The sequence below is a fragment of the Tenrec ecaudatus genome, chromosome 2 (assembly GCF_050624435.1).
Source record: "Tenrec ecaudatus isolate mTenEca1 chromosome 2, mTenEca1.hap1, whole genome shotgun sequence".
NCBI lineage: Eukaryota > Metazoa > Chordata > Mammalia > Afrosoricida > Tenrecidae > Tenrec > Tenrec ecaudatus.
Genome location: NC_134531.1, coordinates 285,100,893 through 285,125,440, shown reverse-complemented (window position 1 = coordinate 285,125,440; position 24,548 = coordinate 285,100,893). Strand labels below are relative to the sequence as shown.

General features: G+C 40.1%; 1 protein-coding gene across 2 annotated transcripts in view; it reads right to left on the bottom strand.

The window, feature by feature from the left end:
- LSAMP (limbic system associated membrane protein) overlaps positions 1-24,548 on the bottom strand; it is a 771,811-nt gene that overhangs the window by 257,221 nt on the left and 490,042 nt on the right. For both annotated transcript variants that reach the window (XM_075542484.1, XM_075542486.1), the window contains exon 3: positions 10,865-10,990. In XM_075542484.1, coding sequence (XP_075398599.1) covers positions 10,865-10,990 — 126 coding nt within the window. The remainder of the gene's footprint in view (positions 1-10,864; positions 10,991-24,548) is intronic.

Genomic DNA, 24,548 nt, shown 5'->3' with positions numbered 1-24,548 from the left:
ACATTTGTGAGGACGGTGCCGATCCCGGAGTGCTTTGTTCTGTGGCTCACAGAGTTGCTGTGAGTTGGAATCAGCTCGCTAGCACCTAACGCCAACAGCTGGTAGAAAGTAGAACATTTTCTTAATTTGTATCCTGAAACTATTAGGGAAAGCATTTTTCTGTACATGCAAAGACTCTTGACCTCTAGTCCAGGGATTATCAAAGTAATGTCCAGAGAGGCCACTTGTGGATCTTAATAAAATGTGGATTCTGTTCTAGGGTGTCTGGGGTGGTCCAATATTCAGCATTTCTAAAAACCCACAGTGGCCATCCTGTAGTTCTGTACTCAGTCCTCGACAGGTAAGGATCTAGACTTTCATTCTCAAAGTCATAATCGTTTTTATCACTCTGTGAGTCATCCCTAAATCGCCAGGCTAAAACGAAGAAATTAAAATATTAACATTGTGACAATGTTTGTTGAGTACTATGCATACTGTAGAACTCACCCAGGTGGTTCTCTGTGCTAGTGTATGTCTATATCCAGGATCATCAAACCTACATTTTCCACACTACCCTGATTAATGCCTAAAATGTGGCTCATCAGTCATCATTACCCAAATCAAAACCCAATCCCATTGCTACTGAGTTGAGTCTGACTCAGATGGACGTGATACGTTAGACATTTTCCTAGGGTTTCCTAGAGCATAAATCTTTGTGGAAGCATGCAATCTCGGGGGTTTTTTTCTTCCTTAGAGAGGTTGGTGAGTTTGTACTGCTGATCCTTGCTTAGCAGCCCAACACTCAACCCACTGCGCCACCAAAGCGTGTTGCAAAGGCAACATCTTAGGTTCTTTTCCAGACCTACTGGATCCCAATTTGCCTTTCACCAAGATTTCCCAGCACATTTCCAAACACAGTGAAGTTGGAGAAGTTATTCTGATGACTAGCTAGATATGGAAACCCACCCAATTATCCAAGAATGTCCATGGAGGTTGAGCTACAGGTAGCTGTAGATGGAAGGGATATTCTAGAGGGAATTGTACAAGGTATTGTAAAACTTTCAGCTCTGTGATGGGGGGGGGTCTCTGTGACTGGAGATAATTTTTTTTTTTAAGGCTGAATCAACCTGTGAACAACATTCTACTGGTAAAGCCAAGGTGAATCTGAATACCTGTTCCCAGACTAGAGCACACGTTCATTGATTTGCCTATTGATTTATCATGGGATCAGAGGGGTGGGGCTGGGAGCCATTCCCTGATACGGACACCTGCTGTAGACATTTCACAGGAACTCTTTCCAAGAGAAATTATTCTTATGCACGAGAATTATGTGTGAGTCTATAAAACTAGAGGTTATGAACATTCTTGCCTTCAAGTCTAAAATGTAAACAGTTTCTAATATAGAACTGGTCTTTCTTTTTTTTTAAACATTTTATTAGGGACTCATATAACTCTTATCACAATCCATATATACATCAATTGTGTAAAGCACATCTGTACATTCTTTGCCCTCATCATTTTCAAAGCATTTGCTTTCCACTTAAGCCCTTTGCATCAGGGCCTCCCCCCCCCCTCCCTGCTCCTCCCTTCCTTCATGAGAACTTGATAATCTATAAATTATTATTTTGTCATATCTTGCCCTGTCCTACATCTCTCTTCACCCCCTTTTCTGTTGTCCATCCCCCAGGGAGGAGGTCACATGTAGATCCTTGTAATCGGTTCCCTCTTTCCAACCCACTCACCCTCTACCTTCCCAGTATCGCCCCTCACACCCCGATCCTGAAGGCACCATCCACCCTATATTCCCTGTGCCTCCAGCTCCTATCTGCACCAGTGTACATCCTCCACTCCATCCAGACTTGTAAGGTAAAATTTGGATCATGATATTTGGGGGTGGGGGGAAGGAAGCATTTAGGAACTAGAGGTAAGCTGTATTCTTCATCAGTGCTATATCACACCCTGACTGACTCATCTCCTGTCCTAGACCCCTCTACAAGGGGATTGCCAGTGGCCGACAAATGGGCCTTGAGTCTCCACTCTGCGCTTCCCCCTTCATTCACTATGGTAAGATTTTTTTTCTGATGCCTTATACCTGATCACTTCGACACCTCGTGATCGCACAGGCTGGTGTGCTTCTTCCATGTGGGCTTTGTTGCTTCTGAGCTAGATGGCTGCTTGTTTACCTTCAAGCCTTTAAGACCCCAGACACGATCTCTTTTGATAGCCGGGCACCATCAGCTTTCTTCGCCATATTTGTTATGCACCCATTTGTCCTCAACGATCATATCATGGAGGTGTGCACCCAATGATATGATTTTTTTGTTCTTTGATGCTTGATAACTGATCCCTTTGGAACCACGTGATCACACAATCTGGTGTGTTCTTCCATGTGGGCTTTGTTGCTTCTGAGCTAGATGGCCGCTTGTTTATCTTCAAGCCTTTAAGACCCCAGACACCATATCTTCTGATAGCTTGACACCATCAGCTTTCTTCACCACATTTGCTTGTTCACCTGCTTTGGCTTCAGCGGTTGTGTTGGGAGGGTGAGCATCATCGAATGCCAATTTATTAAGAAAAAAAAGTATTCATGCATCGAGGGAGTACTTGAGTAGAGGCCCAAAGTCCTTCCACCACCTTAATATTAAACCTGTAAATATAGGCACATAGATCTATTTCCTTATCCTCATATATATATATATATATATATATATATATATATATATTTGCATATGTGCATGCCTTTGTCTAAACCTCTATAAATGCCCTTTGCCTCCTAGCTCTTTCCTCTATTTCCCTTTTAAAATGCTTATTTTTAATATATACACACACATATATGCTTAAATTGTTTAACTTATCTATTTTCAATAGCTCACTGTTGAACATTACACTTCATTTTTCAGGTCTCGGTAGAATCATCTCCTGAAGCATCAGCTATGAGTAAAATAATCAGAATGGTAATTTATTATTACGGGTTCTCTGTTCCTGCTGCGGTTGCTAAAGTATCGGTTGTTACATAGTCTGACTGGGGAAATTGTGTCTGAGGAAGACAGTGAAGCACCTCAATGTGCCATGTGGGGACAGCTCTCCCTAAGAAGACACAGAGTTGTCATGTGCCTCATGTTCTCAAAGAGAACACTGAACAGGCAGGTAAGTTGGACATAACATAGTATCCCAGCGCAAAACCACACTACCTGGCATCGAGTTGATTTCCACTCAAAGCCGCCCTATGCAACACAGTAGAGCTCCCCCTGTGGGTTCCGAAGACTCTATATTTGTACAGAACTGGAAAGCCTCATCTTTCTCCTCGGGGATGGGTTGTGGTTTCCATAGTCCACAGTTCACCAACTATGCCACCAGGGCTCCTGTGGCAGACTTGATGCATGCATAACTAGCTAATAGGTTCATGAAATAAGAGCAGTAGTAACAATGATAGCTAACACTATGCAAAGACTTTTGCCTATATAATCTCTTAATTTTCATGATAGGGGTGTGATATACACACAAGCAATAATGTAAAGAGCCCAGATGTTGAGAAATGTGGATTTTTTTTACTTCTGTTCTATTAGGCTAAATGATTAAGCAGATTCCTCCCCTATGCAAAGTTCAAAAATATCCTGAAGCACTCAAGTTTAAGCTAGATCCCTAAGGACACACCGAGGGTGATTCGTTTTTCTTCTGATCACGTGATTTGGGAATCTGAAGACTTATCTGTGCATATGGGTGCATTGGGAGTAAGTTGTAGAGGTGGTGCTAGCTCTTTCCAAAGTCCAATAACTTTCTGAAAGGACAGAACATTACAGAGAACTCGCAGGGCTTAGCGGTTGACAGTGTCAGCTATTGTGAGAGTCTACAGGATGCTTAAATCAGGGCTGCGGGGATAATTAACCACAGGGTTAATTTGTGAAGTCTGCACTATCTAAATTATCCAGTTGTTTAATGTTAAGATTACTCTAAAGAATTTGCAACTACTTGATTAGGCTATTATATATATTGGGTAAGAGTATATGTCTTATATACATTTAAGATATTCATATACACAAATACCTATTTACTTACTTGCTTCAACAGTGAAAGAAACCATGTCTTTAAAAAATATTGGAATATCAAAAACATGACTAACCACTAACATCCTGGTTTCAGGGAAACATCATCACCAGGATTCTTTGATGCACAATCACTTGGACTTTCAGTGCTATTTTGGGGCATTATGTGCTGTTTTCTCTTGATTGGAGTAATCTCACCTCCCTTACAGCCCTGGCCAGGCCTTATTTATCCTTCAAGTCTCCGCCCAAGTCCACTCAGGGGAGCTTTGCTGACCTTGCAGATTTTGCTGTTCAGTCCAATTTTATGGTCTTCTTGCCTACTGTAATTTCCCTTTATATCATGTATAAATCTAATTAAATGATCATCCATGCAGTTCCTAGTTTAATGTCCTGCTATCCTATTGAACTATAAGCTCCATATGTGCAGTGACCACGTCTGTCTTGCTCTTCATTTTGTTCTTTCACGGTGAGTACCCAATAAGTATTTCTTGCCAAATGAACAAATTGTCAGATTGAAATCAAGATTAATACAATTCTGTATTGATGGATGACATATTTTAAAAACCCACATACAAGTAAGGCACTGAAAAGAAACATAGCAAGACATTTAAAAAAATCTATTTCATGCTTCTTGGGAAGGAAAAACAGGAATATTAAAAAAATGGACAAAGAGAACGAAATGAAAGCAAGCAATAGAACAGGTTGAGCCACGATTCTCTTTGAATTGTTACTGCATGGCCCAAAGGCTTTACAACAAACAAACAAACAAACTCTTCTACGTGCATATAGATCCAAGTTTGACTTATAGATCTTTCTGGAAGGTCCACATTAGAAAACCAAAGAGACAAAAGTTCTGTACACAAACTGTAGGTCGTCTGTTCTCTGAGTGAAATGTAAAGTTCTGCCAATTCCAATGTCCTAACTCAAAATGGGATGACAGGCACCTGCTCCATGCACTTCTTCTGGAATTCAACGACAATGAGGTAAGTTGAGCACTAAGTATTTCGCCTAAACCCATGAAGTTGTGTCTATACGAGGCATACTACTCATTGGGTGTATCAGACAATTAGAAGCACACAGATAGGCCCCCACTGGAGGGGAGTTCAACTGAACCACAGGCAAGGGTTCAAACTCTGAACTGTATTTTCAAGGGACTCTCAGAAGAAGGTCTTACACGCTACGGTTCACTGAGGAAATGGGTTTTCAGACTCTCCAGAGTCCCTTTAGCTCCCCCCAGCATAAGGCTTCCACTGGAAAACTATCAAAGTAGGAGATGTGTCTTAAAATGAGATTTCTCTGTACCTCGCTGTGTTAAATCTGGTTTCTGGCTCGAATGGGAGAATTATAGAGTGTCTCCTGAGTTGTTCTCAGCCTGAAGGGCTAAGTTCTCTGTGTGCCTTTTGAGTTTTTCAGGTATGCTAAACTACTGAGCTTGTGCAAACCTTTATGGAAGCAATGTACAGAAACACTCTTTTGTAACCCTGAGCAATCCTGATATCACATGATACACACTTGAGAAAGGCGCTTTCTCGTGAATGTGAAAAGCAAGATTGGGAAAGAAATGTGAAGCTGGGAGCAGGCCTGTTCACGGAAGTGAGATCAAACACACCATAGAAAATACATGTTCTGGTGCAATTGCCCTCTGGGAGATACAGGATTATAAGAGCCTAACTTAATTAAGGGAGAAAATAGGTCACATTTAACAACCCTGTACGTGCATACATCATTTTGTCTATACCGAATAACTCAAGAAGAAAGTGAAATCGAGAAATCAAAAACATATGAAAGGCTATATCGGAAGGCATCAATCCTCTCTTCTCCATATAAATCAGGTGAATGTTATGATTTTGTATGCTGAAAGCATTCACCAAAAAAATAAATAAATAAAGCATTCACCATTCCTCTCATTTCCCTGTCTCTTTAAAAGTATTTCAGCATATTTGGAAAAGCAACTTTAGATATCAAAAGAAAGAGAAACAGAATGGCCTCAACAAACATAAGAAATCCCCCAGAATTAAGAGGTAATAAATATTCTTTTTCTCATAAAAAATATACCAAGCACCTTCCTCCCTTTCTCCTCCTCTTTTCATCAAATGACAGGTAATCAGCTTCATGCACAACCTGCACGGAATCTTCCCCCTTCACAGCTCCGTGTCCCTGTGGGGTCGAGCTAATTACAGGTACATTTCCTCTGCCAGGCAGTCACACTGTACTGTTGAAGGCACAATTAATAATTGAACAAAGCGAGCCGAGTTTTTGCTCACATGGCCCTGGGTTGCAGGCAGCTCTCCTGTCACATGTGAGCAGAGCAGCCTCGTCCATCGGTATCTCCAGGAGGTTGTGCATTATAGGCTGACCACCTGCTACCAAATTTTGAAAAAAGAGGAGACAACATAAAGCAAAAATCAATTCCAATTTCCTTTAATAGAACCGTAAAGGCAAACTCTCTCTTCTCTCATAAGGAATCTGGCTATGATCGGGTGGTTGTTTAAGTCAGATGTAAAATAGATGAAAGAGAAGGCTTAGGAATTAATAACTGTTGCCTGGAAGAACGAGAGTCTGCCCTCAGGCCTGTGAAAGCAGCAGGGAGCGAGTTGTGTATGCGCTACCAGGGAGTTTGCCCCACAGAGGGAGGGCCCAGGTAGAGAATTATAGAAGAATGAAATGTTTTCCCCAGAAATGGCTACACGGGTGCCATAGAGGGTAACATAAAAGTTAGTTGGGTCAGAGGTGAGAGCAGCAAGTCCTCCGCCTGTGCCTCTGCCAGGAGCTTCAATAGGTTGGCAAATATGTATTAAGGGCTTTGTGGGCCCAGTGATCTTTTTGCAACTCTTCAAGGAGGCTGTTTGAGAAAAAAAGGAGCCTTCGGCAACATGCAAATGAATCAGCGTGTTTCAGAAAGCACGCTCTCTGTGGACACTGAAATTTGAGTCTCCTCTAGTCGTTGGGTGTCAAGAAATACAAGTGTTCCTTTCCATTTTCCAATTGCTTGGAAAGCTAACAGGGTGGCGGCTGGAGAGAAGAGGAACCGAGTAGGCCACCTGTGTGTGTGGCCCACCTTTTGCAGTGTGCTTTGATGATTGGGGATCTCTGTGAGCACACATGGTATTTAGCTGCTTTTGAAGCCTCTAATATATTCTGTCATAAGTAGGACTTTGCTGAAGATCATTTGAAATGGTTCTAGCCGTACAACCTAGCCTACACATTCTCATCAGATTCAAAAGAAGGCATAGAATGAGAGATGCCGTTGTTGATACCAGATGGATCTTGGCTGAATGTACAAAATGACACAAAGATGCTGGTGTGAATTGGATTGATGCTGTGTGGACATAACAAGGCATGGGCAACATTGAGAAGAATGGGGTGTCTGTCCAGGGCACTTCATCGTTCTCAGGCAGGACCTGTGCACAGCCCAAGCAGAAGTCTTGTACAGATCGAGGGGAAAGGAAAGGTACACTTCAGAGGTGTATGCCTTCTGTTTGCTTGGGTATTCAATTTGGGAAGTTGAATTATACGAAGAGGGAAATGGCATCAAGGTTGGAGGAAGACTCACCAACAACCTGCAACATACAAATGATAGACCTTGCTTGTAGAAAGTGAAGAGAACTTCAGCGTACTTGCTGATGAACATCAAAAACCACAGTTTTCAGTATGTGTTCCTTGCCAATATAAAGAAAACAAACTGTCTCAAAACTGGACCAATGAGTAGCATAATGGCAAATGCAAAAAAGATTAATGTTGTCATGAATTTAATTTTACTTGGATCCACAATGGACTCTCACAGAAGCAGCAGTCAAGATATCAAACAATGTCATTCTTTGGACAAATTTGCTGCAAAAACAGATTGAAAGTGTTAAAAAAGCAAAGACGTTAATTTGAGGATGGAGGCATGCCTAACCCAAGGCACGGTGTTTTCGATGGTCTCATATGCATGCAAAGACTGTACAATGATTAAGGCAACCTGAAAAATTGATGCATCTGAATTATGGTGTTGGTGAAGAATATTAAATATACCATAGGCATCCAGAAGAATGAACAACTCTATTGAAAGAACTGCAGCCGGAATGGTGCACCTAGAAGCCAGATGGCAAGACTTCATCTCAGATACTTAGGATATGCTAAGGAGAAGCCAGTCCCTGAAGAAGGACGTCGTGCATGGTAGAGGATCAGGTGCAGACGGTACATGGCTGGTCAATGTTTTGAGTATTGAGCTGGAATTAACCCAACAGCTCCCAACAACAATAATACAGGTTTTCGTGTGCTAGATAGATGGCATTCACTCTGAAATATTGGAATTGCCATCTGTTTATTTGTTATCTTGAAACATTATGGTTATTAAAGCTTCTAATCTAGTGTCCACTATGACAGAGACATTTATTAGAGATAGCCATAAATGTCTAAATTCCTAAACCTAAATTCCTCAATATTGTAAAGATCCTAAAACTTGGGTTATACTTCAAAAAGATACTAAACTCACAGGGGTGGAAATCTATCTTTGATTTTAGGGCAGCAAAAATATTTTCTTCTCTAAATACCGTATCCTTTGCACACCTTAAGTTTTGATATGCTGTGCTTTCATACTACTTTGATTTTAGGAAATTTGTGATTTCTCCCATGAATCATTCACTGGTATATTGGTTAATATCCATATGCTTGTATATTTCCAGTGTTTCTATGATTGATTTCCAGCTTTACTCTGTAGTGTGAAAACACTTTGTATGCTTTCAGTCTTTAAAAATGCATTTAAACATGTTTGTGGCCTAATATGTGTTCTGTCCATGTGAACCACAGTAGAACATACACTGTCCTGTGGTTGGGTGGAGTGTTCTATAATTGTTGTCTAGGTTTATAGTGTTATTGAAATTTTCTGTTTTCTTTTTTATCTTCTTTATAGATGTTCTTTCTAATACTGAAAGTGGAATGTCTTTCCACTCCAGTGCTATGTATTTGACTTTTTAATTCTATCAATTCAATTAAACTGTCTTATACATTTAGGTGCTCCAGTGTTGTGTGTGCCTTATATTATATGGCTGCAATTAAAAATAAATTCATAGCAGATAAATGTTTATTCTAGTTAAGAAACTCTCAGTTAAAAGTTGGAGGCCATTGAACAAAAATGATATTATATGAAGTTAACTGCACTATCATTCCTTTTTAAAGAAAAATTAAATAATAGGCTGCATTTTATAATAACCGGGCTATTTCAAAAGCTTGACTTTATATATAAGAAAACGTAATTTGATGGTATGAGAGTGTGCATGCAATCTTAAATGAGCTGGTAAACTTTTTAATAAAGTAAAACCCAAAATAACCCAACTCACTGCCATGGATCCGACATTTACTCATTGCAGCCCATACAGGAGAGCGCTAAACAGCTAAGGTGACGTTCCCGGACTGTAACTCTTAGCAGAAGTAGAAAGCCTCATCCTTCTCCCATGAATGAAATTAAGCAAGTATTAATTTATTAAAGATCTGGAAACCTAGTGGTAATGATGGCCAGAGGCAGCAATGGTTTGAAATCAGAAGAGAATGCTGGGAATAGATCCTTTTCTTTTTGCTGAATTGGCAGAAATAACTGCTGATTAGTACACACTTAGATCATTACGTGCATTTTAGACTGCCCCTACTTAAAAACGGCATTTGTGACTGAGATAAAAGGCCATTTCATAAACAACACAAGATTTTTGAGCTGACTGGTCTAGTGGAAGTCAGGGTTTCATGTACTTCCATTTCCGTTTCTTTAATTGTCCTTACTCTGGATTGATTTATTTTGAAATGGCTGGTAACCCCAGCTGCAGACCTCCATCATGCACGCCAACCTTTTCTTGTGCTGCCACGGCGTTTCTCTGCTTTGGGGGTGGGGAGGCACGTCTAGCATCACTAGTGGCACACTGATTGATGCCATGTCATTGTTCACATTACAGTAACCAGGATGAAAAATACGTTAGAACTGTGAGAGATTATTTTTGTATTGTGATATCCAATTTACTAAAGAGATGAGTGAGGTCATGAAATGATTCCTCTCACATGATGCTTGCTTTTGTCAGTTGGTTTTGTTAATCAACATATAAGTAGAAAAACTGTTCAAGGGTCATCTGTATATGGTATATGATATCTGGTATATGCTATGTGGTATATGGTATATACAGTCCTTGTGGCACAGTGGTCAGCTAGAATGAAAGGTTGGCAATTCAAATCATCAATGAACGAATAAGAAATATGTGGCACTCTGCTTCTGAAGAGATGTCCAGCCTTGTACACTCCGCAAGGCAGTTCAACTCTGTCTTATAGGGTAACTGTGAATTGGAATTTACTTGATGGCAGTGGATGTGGTATACGTGCACATGCTTGTATATATATGAGGCAGTGTCAAAAATTGTATATATGTGAGAGAGCATCAACACTTCACCTATTAATATTATTTTTCCATGAACTTGATGATATACACACACATATATATCCATAGATACACACACACCCCTTGATGGTATAGTGAGTTACTCATTGAAATGCCAATTGAAAGTTCAAGGGTCTGAATTCACTGGAAGCTCCATGAGAAAAAAGCTGAGGCTCTCTGCTTCTGTACAGATTTAAAGTCTCAAGACCCCAAGGGGCACTTCTACTCTTGTCTTATAGGTCACTATTCATTGGAATTGACTCAATGTCAATGGCAGTGGATTGATATACAGATATAGATATGAAGGTATTAGCAAAAACCATGGGGTCCCTAAGTACAATCTATGTGACAATTCTATTGGCATTTTAATCACAAGATGCACAGTCTGTTGTAGAGCCAAGGGATAAGGATATGATCAAGATTTCGGAGACCAAAGGTTGCTTACCAGTGGGTGTCAGGTGTCTCCAGGTGATAACAGGTTCAGGACGGCCATTGGCCATGCAGACCAGGGTCACATTGCTGCCCTCATTCACAGTGACATCCGAGGAAATGTTGGAGATCTTTGGTGGGACTGTAACACAAAGAAATTGGCGTATGTAACTCGACCTGTAAACACAGGCTTGCAGTGCTGGTCTATGCAGCTGAGAAAGGTCAAGTTGAGGTTTGAGCTGCTTGGTTTTATAGCTTACACAGTGTGACAAAGTCAAAGTGCTTGGAAGTGCCCTGCTTTGCATCTGCTCATCACTTCTCCTAAGGACATTCTACAATGTTATTGTAGGGTGTGGATGTCCGCCAGCATCCCCATCTGAGTGCTGAAAATAAAAGGAGTATACAGAGTAGTATAATAAAAGTGTCTTACCTCCCTTTTGATTAAAATAGACTTTACTTGGATATTAGAGGGTGTGAATATTTATGCAAACGAAGGACACAGTTTTCTTAGCGCTGTGTTGCGTAAATAAATTTTTTTATGTGTGTAAATTAAGTACAAACCAAGCACTCTTGAAAATGCCAGGGGAAGAAATTGGCATTACTTAGTATAAGATTTCCACATTGCTTTAAGATGTGAAAATCCCTAATAATTTATAATCTAGTAATATAAGTAAGTCATGGATTAATCACTACAGTAGAAAGCCCTTAAATAGCATCCTGATGCTTAAGAGGACAGATGATATAATTTAGAGCTTAAAATAGAATTAATAAAGCCTAAATCACATACAGGTAAACATCACAGAAATACTATTATAATTATTATTAATATCATTTTCCCAGTCTTCTCACTACTAATATGACTAAGAGTTTAATCATAGCAAATATCAGCTAAGCATTTGCCATATGCATGGTCCTGTATCAATTACTTTATGAGTATTATCTCAATAACTCCTCATAAATAGATAAGGCAGGTACTATTAATATATCGGTTTTTGTTTATTTTTTAAATCATTTTATTGGGGGCTTGTACAATTCTTATCAAAATCCATACATACATCCATTGTGTCAAGAACATATGTACATTTGTTGCCGCCATCATTCTCAAAACATTTGCCTTCTACTTGAGCCCTTAATACGTGCTGCTCATTTCCCCCCTCCCTCCTCACTCCCTCCTACCTCATGAACCTTTCATCATTCATAAATTATTATTATTTTGTCATATATTACACCATCTGACATCTCCCCCTGCTTTCTTCTCTGCTGTCCCTCCCCCAGGGAGGAGGCTATATGTAGATTCTTGTAATCAGTTCCCCCTTTCCACCTTACATTATCTCCACCCTCCAGGCATCACCACTCTCCCCACTGGTCCTGGAGGAGTCATCTGTCCTGGATTCCCTGTGTTTCTTGTTGCTATCTGTGCCGATGTACATCCTCTGGTCTAGTCAGATTTGTAAGGTAGAATTGGGATCATGATAGTGGGGGAGAGGAAGTATTTAAGAACTAGAAGACAGTTATATGTTTCATCGTTGCTACCCTGCACCCTGGCTGGTTCATCTCCTCCCCACAACCCTTCAGTAAGGGGTGTCCGGTTGACTACCATTGGGTTTTGGGTCTCCACTCTGCACTCACCCACATTTTCAATGAGATGATTTTTGTTCCTTGATGCTTGATACCTGATCCCTTCTACAGCTCGTGGTTACACAGGCTGGTGTGCTTCTTTCATGTGGGCTTTGTTGCTTCTGATCTAAATGACCACTTGTTTATCTTCGAGCCTTTAAGACCCTAGACACTATATCTTTTGATAGTTGGGAACAACCAGCTTTCTTCACCACATTTGCTTATGCACACGTCTGTCTTCATTGATCGTTATCAGGGAGGTGGGCACCCGTTGATGTGATTTTTAGTTCTTTGATGTCTGATAACTGGTCCCTTCTGCACCTTGTGGTCAGACAGGCTGGTTTGCTTCTTCCATGTGGGCTTTGATGCTTCTCAGCTAGATGACCACTTGTTTATCTTCAAGCCTTTAAGACTCCAGATGCTATATCTTTTGATAGCTGGGCACCATTAGCTTTCTTCATTATATTTGCTTATGCACACGTTTGTCTTCAGTGGTTGTGTCAGGAAGGTGGGCACCCACTGATATGGTTTTCAGTTCTTTGATGTCTGATGACTGGTCTCTTCTACACCTTGCGGTCAGCCAAGCTGGTGTGCTTCTTCCATGTGGGCTTTGATGCTTCTCAACTAGATGGCTTCTTGTTTATCTTCAAGCCTTTAAGACCCCAGACACTTTATCTTTTGATAGCCGGGCACTGTCAGCCTTCTTCATCACATTTGCTTATGCAGATTTTTCTTCGTGTCGGGAAGGTGTGCATCTTGGAATGCCAATTGAATAGAACAAAGTGTTCTTGCATTGAGTAAGTGCTTGAGTGAAGGCCCAATGTCCATCTGCTGCCTTAATACTAAACCTATAAATATATGCACGTAGATCTGGTTCCCCACACCCATATAAATATATTTATATATGTACATTCCAGTCTTTTTAATAACGGGGAACTCAGGCATTGAGGAAGTTAGGTGAGAGATGGAACACAGATTTGAATCCAGGCATACTCCAGGGCCCATGCTCTTAAGCACTTCATCTTCGCAATCCAGGCTAGCAGATGGCCCAAACTGACGGAAATTACTTTCTGGTGATGTGAGAAATGAATCCCCAAGGGCAAGCTGTGCTGCCTTCTGACTTCCTTCATTAGGGTGGCAACATTAGATCCCACGTTGGTTGGCTTGAGTGGGAAGTGAATTAGGCACACCTTTCCCGACAGAGATTATACACAGATCACACAATGCAGAGTCTGACTATTATTTTCCTTTTTTTGTTGTTTAAACTCTGAGTTGAATATGCTGTTCCTGAGAAAGCAAGTGTCTTGTGGAGGAATGGTAGCAGAAAAGAGTTCTACAGCTCTTAACTGCAACAACAACTCAATGCTCTCTCCCTTTCCTCGTTCATCCGTGATTCTGTGAGACGACAAATAAAACAGAAACATTTTCCGTTTTTCCAGCAAAGAGGCAACTTCCTGACAGTCACAGTATCCCTGCACATTCTCATCAGAGAACACTGAGGACACCTGGCCCCTCAGGGACTCAGAGGGCCCCAAGCAGGAGGCATGAGATAACTCCCACGGTTTGAGCATCCCGCTCACACTGACCTCTCTAAGGTAGGTCTCTATGGTAGGGTCTCATGCTAAGAACAGGGGATTCCAAATCAAACCAAAGGTAAGAGTAGAATGTAAATGATTCCTGTTATTTAATGATTTCTATTTATAGAGCTTCTATGTTTTTCTTTCGATCGCCATTATATATCAATTTCTCATATTTACCTATATCTTAAAATATGGTGTCCCCATTTTCAACAAGGAAGACTTGACAAAAAGCCGTATCTATTTTACAAGGGAGAACATGAGGCACAGGGAAGAGTGATGATTTTGCAGGGGTGATCCAATCCAGGTTTGTGTTTCACGTAGGTATCATCTTCAGATCCTCGGCGACATAGTTGGACCGCTAGCAGTAAGGTGAGCAGTTTGCACTCACCAGCCACCCCATGGGAGAGAGATGAGGTGATTGGCTCCAGGAAAGATGTAGGGTCTTGCAAACCCTAGAGAGCGGTTGGGAACGACTTCGTGGCAGCAGGTTTGGTTTGGGTCTAGGGAGAATAGTCACTTGATTTATTTGTTTGTGATTCACAATTTCTAATTCCCAGGCGAGTGGAGCAGTGCTCTACGCTTCTTCAAAACACACTAGAATAATATAGAAATCACATTTGTCAAGAAAGAGGTTTAGATTTCTGAGGTGCCTTTCTTCCTAATTCACAGCCTGTACCATAGAGCATCTATGGTAATAGAATAACACGGACACAGGTATAGCACAGTGAGCTAGGTATTGGGCTGCTGATTGTGAGCTTGGGGGTTGAAACCCACCAACCCCTCTGTAGAAGGAAAATGAAGCTGTTTTCTCCCATTAACATTTAGTGTCAGAAACCTCATATAGCGTTGCTATAGTTGGAATCAACTGGATAGTAACGAGCTTGGTTTGGGCTTACATGTATACCGCACAGTGTTTCCAACATTTGTCTGTCAGTGTGTCCTACTGTGGTGGCTGTGGTGCTGGAAGCTATGCCACGGGTATTTCAAATGACAGCAGGGTCACTCAAAGTGGACAGGTTTCAGCGGAGCTTCCAGACTAAGCACAGACAACAAAGAAAGACAGGGCTTTCCACTTCAGAAGAAGCAGCCTCTGAAAATTGTGTACCTGGCTTCCAAATGTTGTCAGATACCGAAGGACTAAAGAATGGAAACAGGACCTTGTCAGAGAGAGTGGGGAGGATGGATGGGCCCTGCAGAGCCTAGGGAACTCAGAATGCAACCAAGGAGGAGCTACTTTCTCAGGATGGATTCAGCCATGGTGACACGAGTTAGGTAAAACCTGGGGTAAGGGAGCTTTGGGGATCTTCATTTGATGATGTGGCAAGACTCAAACTAATGAGCAGACTTTAGAATGTGAATCTAGGGAAACTAGAAGACATCAAAAATGAAATGGAAAGCATAAGGATCGATATCCCAGGTGTTTCGGGACCGTCATGGATGGGTACTGTCCATTTTGAATCAGAAAATCATATGATTTACTATGCTGGAAATAATACAATCAAGAGGAATGGTGTACCATTCACTGTCAAAAAGGATATTTTAAAATCAATCATGAAGTACAATGCTATCTGTGATAAGGTCATATCTATCCAACTTCAAGGAAATCCAATCCATACAATTATTCAAATTTATGCACTATCACTAAAGCTAGCGATAAAAATATTGAAAATTTCTATCAAAGATTTTAGTCAGAAGTTGATCAAACATGCAATCAAGACATAATGATAATAATTGGAGATTGGAATGCAAAAATTGTATACAAAGTGCAAAAATTGCATACAAATAGTAGTTGCCAAATATGGTGTTAGCGATGGAAATGAAGTTGAAGATCACCTGATAGGAATTTGCAAGACCAATTACTTGTCATAGAAAATTCCTTTTATAATTATTATTATCAAAATATCATTTTATTGAGGCCTCTTATATATCTTACAACAATCCATATATCAATCTATAAAGCATATTTGTACATATGCTATCATTATTTTCTAAACATTTAATTTGTATTGAGCCTTTAGTATCAGCTCCTTTTTTCCTTCCCTCCCACTCTGCACCCTCATGACCCCTTGATAAATTATAATTATTTTATATTTTCATATATTACACTGACTACTGTCTTCCTTCCTCCACAGTTTCTGTTTTTTGTCCCCCTGGGGCAAATTCCTTTTCTAAAAAGCACCAAATGACATGAATTTTCTCAGATGGAATACACAGAAATAAAATTGATTACATCGGTGGGGAGACACAATGGAGAAGTTCTACATTAGCTACCCAAACCAGGTCAGGGATTGACTGTGGAACAGACCACCAATTGCTAATATGTAAGTTCAGGATAAAGCTAAAGAAAATTAAAACAATCCATGAGAGCCCAATACGACTTCAAATCTATCTCACCTGAATCTCAAGAATAACCCTAGATAGTCAAAACAGGTGATGCATTGAACCCTAACACCAGAAGACCTATTGAGATGATCCGAAGATGAGAGGCCATCAAGACCATCATTCATGAAGGACAAAAGGGTCATTAAAAGACAGGCAAGAAAGAGACCAGCTAAGTAGGGGTCAGGAGAGACTCAACTTTGCTCTTGATTGTAGAGTAGCTAAAGCAAATGGAAGAGAGGGTGATGTCAAAGAACTGAACAGAACATTTAATAGGGCAGTTCAGGAGTCAAAGCCATGGATCGTGTAATGAAATGTGTACCGACCTTGAATGAGAACCCCCAAAGGGAAGAACATGTTCAGCACATGGGAATTTGAAAGAACTAAAGAAAAAAACCGCAAGCCTTGAGCTGCAATTCTGAAAAATTCCAGGAGGTGAGGAGTGCCAATTATTGAATAATGCAGGAGGTATCAAGAGTAAATGGAAATAATACCTAGAGTCACTGTACCAAAAATAATTGGTTGACATTCCACCATTTCAGGAGGTAACACATGAGCAAGAACCAATGGGGCAGAAGGAAGAAGTTCACGTGGCATGGAAAGCATTAGGCAAAAACAAAGCTCCAGGAATTGATGGAATATCAATTAGAATGTTTCAGAAAGCCGAAGAAGCACTGGAAGCACTCACTTATATCTGGTAGAAAATTTGGAAGACAGATCCCTAGCCAACTAACTGGAAGAGATCCACATTTGCACCCATTCCAAAGAAAGGTGACTCAAAAGATTTCACCAACTATAGAACAATATCATTGATATCACATATAAGGATAATATGCTTAAGATCATGCAACAATTTTTGCAGGAATCTGCCAGAAATTCAGGCTGGATTCAGAAGAGGATTTCTGACACAGGATATCATTGCCGATATCAGATGGGTTTTGGCTAACAGCCGAGATACCAGAAAAAAATGTTTACCTGTGTTTAATTGACGATGGGAAAGCATTTGACTGTGGATCATGAAAATTTATGGATAGCCCTGAGAAGATAGGGAATCCCGGAACACTTCACTGTGCTCATGTGGAACTTGTACATGGAACAAAAAGCAGTTGTGTTAGCAGAACAAAGAAACACTGCATCGTTTGAAACTAGAGAAAGTGTGTGTGAGGTTTGTACCCTCTCATCACACTTATTCCATCTGTCTGCTGAACAAGTCATCTGAGAAGCTGGGTTATGTGAAGAAGAATGGGGCATCAGGAGAGGAAGAAGGCTTACAAACTATTTCAATATGCAGATAACCCAACCTTGCTTGCTGCAAGTGGGGAGGACGTGAAACATTTGCTGACGAAGACCAAGGATTGCAGCCTTCAGTGTGGGATACAACTCAAGGCAAAGAAGATGAACATGCCTGGAAACGGACCAGCAAGGTAATATGATAAATGGAGTAAAGGTTGAAGTGGTTAAGTATGTTGTCTTGCTTGTGTCCACAATCACTGCTCACGGAAGCAGCAGTCAACAGATCTAAAACCACATTGCTTTGGGTAAATCTGCTGCACAAGACCTCTTTAGAGTATTAGAGAACAAAGATGTTACTTTGAGGACTAAGATGCAAGTGAGTCAAGCCATGGTATTATTGCTTCAGATGCATATGAAAGGTGGATATTGAACAAGGAAGATGAAGAAGAATGGATGCATTTTAACTGTGCTGGCAATAATATTGAAAGAACCAGGAGCTGCTCAAAGGACAGCTCTGTTTAGGAAGAATCTGGTGAGGTCTACTTTCTATTAGCCTCTCTCTGAAGTTAGCCTCTGTCCAGCACTATTTCTTTCTTACAATCCTTTCTTTACTTGGTTTCTACAACACTAAATTCAATTGCTTTTCTTCTCACCCCTCATGGTCCATCTTCTCAGTTTAATCTTTTGGCTTATCGGGTCCTGGTCCTTAAATGACTATATTCTCTGTCCCATTATGTCATTTCAATCCATACTTTCATTATGAGTGATCTTATTCCCTCTCTAGCTTCAGATACTATTGCTTGGTAATTAATGACTCCCAAGTTAGTATCTCCTGTCCAGTATCCTTGGAGACTTTCACACTTACCTTTCCAGTTGGCTCTTCTATATCTCCATTAAATGTCTCACAGATACCCAGGGAAGGTGCAATGTTCCTACAGCAGAATTCATCATCTCCCTCTTAAAACTCGTGTGCTCTGTGTCCACTGTCTTAGTTAATGGTGCACCATGCAAACAGTTGCACAAGCAGATGCAAAACAAGAAACAAGACAGCACCCTCGCTGCCCTGTTTGTTGTCCCTATATGAAATGTGCTCTCAAGTTCCACAGTTTATGTCTTTTAAATGTTTGCCTGATTCAGCCTCACTTTTGATCCGAACTCCTTCTAATCTTATTCTCTTTCTCAGTACTTTTGTTTTCTGCCTGAATGTTGGCAAAATAATTAAACTGGATATATTTTTGCCTTTAGAATTCCTTTCCGCGTGCTCACCACATTCATTCACCACACTGCATTCAGTTACTTGCATACATTGGAAATGTGATCTTCTGATTAATCCCATTGCCCTGAAAATAAAACTCAAACTTCCTAATATGGCTAAACACAGCAGCTGTGATTGACCTCTGCTTATCTCTCTGCTGCGTTTCCTACTCTCTTTGTGTTGTATCATTCAGTCACACCTAACAACCTTTGGTTACTGAAACATTCAATCCTCCCTTTTTGCTCCTGGACTTAACAATATTTTTTATTAAATTATTTTATTGGGGAACTGTACAACTCATCACAATCCATCCATCCATCCATCCATCCATCCATCCATCCATCCATCCATCCATCCATCCATCCATCCATTGTGTCAAGCACATTTGTCCATGTGTTGCCATCATCCTTCTCAAAACATTTGCTTTCTATTTGAGCCCTTGGTATCAGCTCATTTTTCCCTCCCTTCCTCACCCTCCTTCCCTCACAAACCCTCGAGAATTTATAAATTATTATTTCATGTATAACACTGTCCAATGTCTCCCTTCACCCACTTTGCTGTTGTCTATCCCCAGGGAGGGGGTTTAACATAGATCATTGTGATCAGTTCCTCTTTCTTCCCCAACCTTTCTCTTACCCTCCTTGTATCGCTACTCTCAATATCGGTCCTGAAAGATTTAGCTGTCCTGGATTCCCTGTGTTTCCAGCTCTTATTTGTACCAATGTACATCGTCTGGGCTAGCCAGATTTGTAAGGTAGAATTGGGATCATGATAGTGTGTTTGTGGGGGGGGTGAGCATTTAAAGAACTAAAGGAAAGTTGTATGTCTCATCATTGCTACACCGCACCCTGACTGGCTCATCTCCCCGTGACCATTCTGTAAGGCGATGTCCAGTTGCCTACAGATGGGCTTTGGGTCTCTGCTCTGCACTCCCCTTCATGCACAATGTTATGATTTTTTTTTTTGTTCTCTGATGCCTGATACTCAATCCCATTGAAACCTCATGATCACATAGGCTGGTGTGCTTCTTCCATGTGGGCTTTGATGCTTCTCAACTACATGGCCACTTGCTTACCTTCAAGCCTTTAAGACCCCAGATGCTATATCTTTTGATAGCCATGCACCATCAGCTTCACAACATTTGCTTATGTATGTGCTTTGTCTTCAGTGATCATGTTGGAAACGTGAGCATTTTGGAATGCCAGTGTAATAGAACAAAGTATTCTTGCATTGAGGGTGTACTTGAGTAATGGTCCAATGTCCATCTGCTACCTTAATATTAAACCTATAAATATATGCACATAGATCTATTTCCCCATCATCATATATATTTACATATGCCCATGCCTATATTTAGACCTCTATAAATGCCCTTTGCCTCCTAGTTCTTTTCTCTATATCCTTTTACTTTCCTCTTGTCCCACTACCATATTCAGCCTTGATTTGGGTTTCAGTAATTCCTCTTGGTTACATAGCCATTGATCAAGCCCTGCCAGGCCTTCTACACCATCCTCACCATCAACTTTGGATCACTTATGGTTCCATTGTCCCTGGGTTTGTTAACACCCATTTTCATTCCCCCACATCCCTCTCTCCCATGTCCCCCCCCAGAACTGTTGGTCCCGCTGTTTGTTCCTCCAGATTTGTTACCCTGCAAATCTTATCTAGATAGACCTGCAGAGATAATCCTATGCACAGAAAAACAAGAGAGAGCAAAACAAATCAACAAAGGAAACAAAACAACAACACAAAAAAGAAAAAAAGGAAGAGCCTACAAATAGTTCAAGGTCTGTTTGTTGACCTTCAGGAGTGTTTTCTGGTAGAGTCTGATGGGCTGCCACGCCCTGGCCCCAAAGTCTATTTTTGGTGTTCCCTAGGGACGTCATTGCTCTGTTCCCCTTACTGTTTTGTTGCATACCCTTAGTGTTTCACCTTGATGTGGTGGGGTCAGATAGGACACAATTCCTGCACTGTGTCTCCAGTGTGGTCACCCATAGTGAGGGTCAGTGAGGGACATCATGTCTCATAGCAGGGCCTGCCCTATGGTGTTCTCTGTGCATTGGCTGTTCTGAGCAGGAATACTGTCCTCAGGGCTTGGTGGGCCAAGATGTGCTCCACTCTTTCTTCCTCCCCCTTCATTGGCTCCTGTGTGCTCTGATCAAACATGCTTCTGGGATTTTAGCATTCTCTATTCGCTAGAGTTTGTGAGACTGACTGCTTTAGTCTTTCAGGCTTCAGCCTGTCAATCTCTCCCCTTTTAAGGTAGGATTTCTTGTTCCCCTGCCCCACCCTTCCTCTGCCTCTGCTCCAGATTCTGTACTGGATGAAGTATCAGTTGCCAGCAACTTTCACCTCAAGAAGCAAACATTGGCGTCTTTGTTGTCTTCATCACCGATCCTACACAGCATGGTGTACAGGGCATGGTATCCAAGAACCAAAATAAACAAGTAAACCAACAAATGAAATCACAGGGCAGGCTTAAAACAATCTCACTGCCATTGCGCTGATTCCAACTCATAGCGACCATATGGGACAGAGTAGAATTATTCCATATTGTTGCCAATGCTTTCATTTTAACTGAAGCTGTCTGTCGCATTTTTGTCCCACAGAGCAGCTGGGGGTCTCAAATCACAGACCTTTTGGTGAAACAATGCTTAACTCATTGCATCACCAGGGCTCCTTCAGGTAATTTTAAAACAGCTGTCATTGAGTCAATGCTGACTTTGAGATCAGAGTAGAAATGCTCCTCTAGGTTTCTTGGAATTAGATCTTCATCAGAGCAGGCAACTTCATCTTTGTTGTATAGAATGATTGGTGGGTTCAAATAACAGGTCCTTCACTGAAGAGAAGAACCCACTAGACCACTAGCACTGCTTTAAGGCATGGTAGGTACTCAAAAATATTGGGGGCAGGGTACAAAGAAGTAAATGACCGCCTTACGCTTGTGTTTCTTTAGCTCAAGAAAGGTATCTCATTGCATTTGTCAGGAAAAAATAATTTTTAATCAATATCTTATATCTTCTGTCATTATATTTTTAGTTATTACCCCTCTACTCATCCATGTCATTCTTAACTTATTTTTATCTTAAAAAATATGACAGAGCTGAAAAGAAGCAAGAGAAACGTGGTGTCTAATTGCCTCAAACACAGACTTTTCTAAATTTAGCTTACTTTGCTTTCCTTTGTATGGAGTCATTAATATGTATATGCGTACCATATATCTAAGTGTGTTTCTATATATATATCTATATGTATATAAATATATACACACATAGACATACACATTGTTTTATCGGTCTGGTGATCTAATAGTTTCTCCCGTTTCCTGCAGCAAATAACTTAGTATAAATATTGATACTGCTAGCATTTTATCAATTTGACAATTCACATTTTTTAATTGTATTAACTCTAAATCTCGTGGAAAGGAAATACTAGCTTTTCCTATTAGGACTGTTGTCAAATGTGGACAGATGAGACAAAATGGGTAAAGATCACCCAGCTAATGAAAAATTCTAGCTCCGGCTATCACCTGCACCTTGATGCTTCCTCAGCTATCACTCTGGTCTCTAGATTACATTTACTTCTGCAAAAGTGGTGCTAAGTAGCGCTTTTTAATTCTAAGGAAGAATAACGACCTAGGAAAAACTGCTTAGCATGATAATCTTACTTGCAACAACAAAATAAGTCATTTCTTTTTAAAAATCACTGTAATATTGATTTATACTCAATTTTTTAGTCATCACAATACTCTCATTTTTTTACTCCCAGTCTGGGCTACTTCCTAGCAATATTTATTCATAAATATTAGCATGATTTATTATATTTTCTAAATGTAATGCCATGAACCATTTACTTGAATTTATCAACCTATTGAGTTTCAGTGATCTCCTCAATTTGTCTGAATTATTTTGTTTTTCTCACTGATTAATAGGAATTCCTTATGCAACAAGGAAATATTATTTTATTGTAATGTTCCTTCCAGTTTCCCCAATTTATTCTCTGCTATTAATTTTATTTATGATTATCTTTGTTTGTCAAAACAAATTTAAATTCATTTGATGTCTCTTGTGATTTTTTTCACTGATTTATTCATAAAAGGCTTTTTCCCATTGTAAGATCACTTAAACACTTATCACTATTTGTCTTCTTTTAAGCGTTTGTTTCATTTAAAAATATATTGGCACTTTAAATCACCTAGCTCATATTCATGATATGAATAAACTGAAGGATAACAAAGCATTCAAGAATCATTTTGAAGCTCTGTATATTCATATATGTTTGTCTATACCATATATGAGCTCATATATTTTAAATTTTGTAGTTGTTAGGTACCACCTAGTAGGTTCTGACACAAAGCAAACCAATGTATAATAGAACAAAACACTACCTAATCCTGAGCTATTTTCACAACCATTCCTGTGCTTGAGATCATTGCTGTATCAACCCATCTCACTGAGGGTCCTACTCCAACTCTGATATATTCCTCATATAACATGGTTTCTTTCATTATTTGCTCAGTATGTGAATTGGATAAGTAGGGTGAAAAGATGCAACCTTGATACCTTTATTGATTTTATACCATGGGATATCCCCTGACTTGGCTCTGATGGCTGCCTCTTGATCTCTGTATGGGTCCCACATGAGCAATATTAAGTCTACCTGAATTCCCATTCTTCACAGTGCTATACATAATTTGCTATGCATACTGTCAAACACCTTTGCATAGTTAGGGAAATATGTATCAGCATCTTTCGATATTCTCTCAGCCCAGATCCATCTCATATCAAGGATGATATCCCCTTTTGATTCCTCTTCTGAATCTGGCTTGAATTTCTGGCAATTTCTTGGTCATGTACTAATGCAACCATCTTTGGCAAAATTTTATTTGCATATTATATTAATGATAGAACTTAATAATATGCATAATTAGTTTTATCACCTATGTTTGAAATGAGCACAAATTTTAGCTCTTCCAGTAGGTGGGCAGGTACTTGTCTTCCAAATTTCTTAACATAGACATGGTGGCACCTCAGTGCTGCACCTATTTGTTAAAATATTTCAATTGATATTCCATCAATATCTAGGACCTTTTCTGTCAATGTTTTCTGTGTTGCTTGAACATCTTCCTTCAGTATCATTGGTTCTTGATCATACATCTTGAAATGATTGGACCTTGGCTAACTATTTTTAATGCAGTGATTGTGTATTTAATTCTTCTTTTTGCCTCTGTTGTTTAATATCTTGTTTTGGAATTAGGATATATTGATATCCTACTTACTTACTTCCTGTAAATTCAGACTCAGACCAACTCTATAGAGAGAATAGCACTTCTCCCCCAGGTTTCCCGGTTATTAATGTTTGCAGAAGAAGAGTGCTGTATCTTTTTGTCATGGAAAGGCTGGTGGCTTTGAACCACTAATGGTAAGCAGCCCAGCACTTACCCCACTGAGATTCCATGGCTCTTTATTTTTTCCCGAGAACATTTTAATATTCCAGTTTGTGGTTTGAACTGCCTTTTTTTTTTTTTTTTAGTTCTGAAGGCTTGAGAAATACCCAGTGTGTTTCTCGCTTTTGGATTTCCAACTTCATTTTTTGACATTTCATGATTAAACTTTGTCTTCCTCAGTCACTTTTGA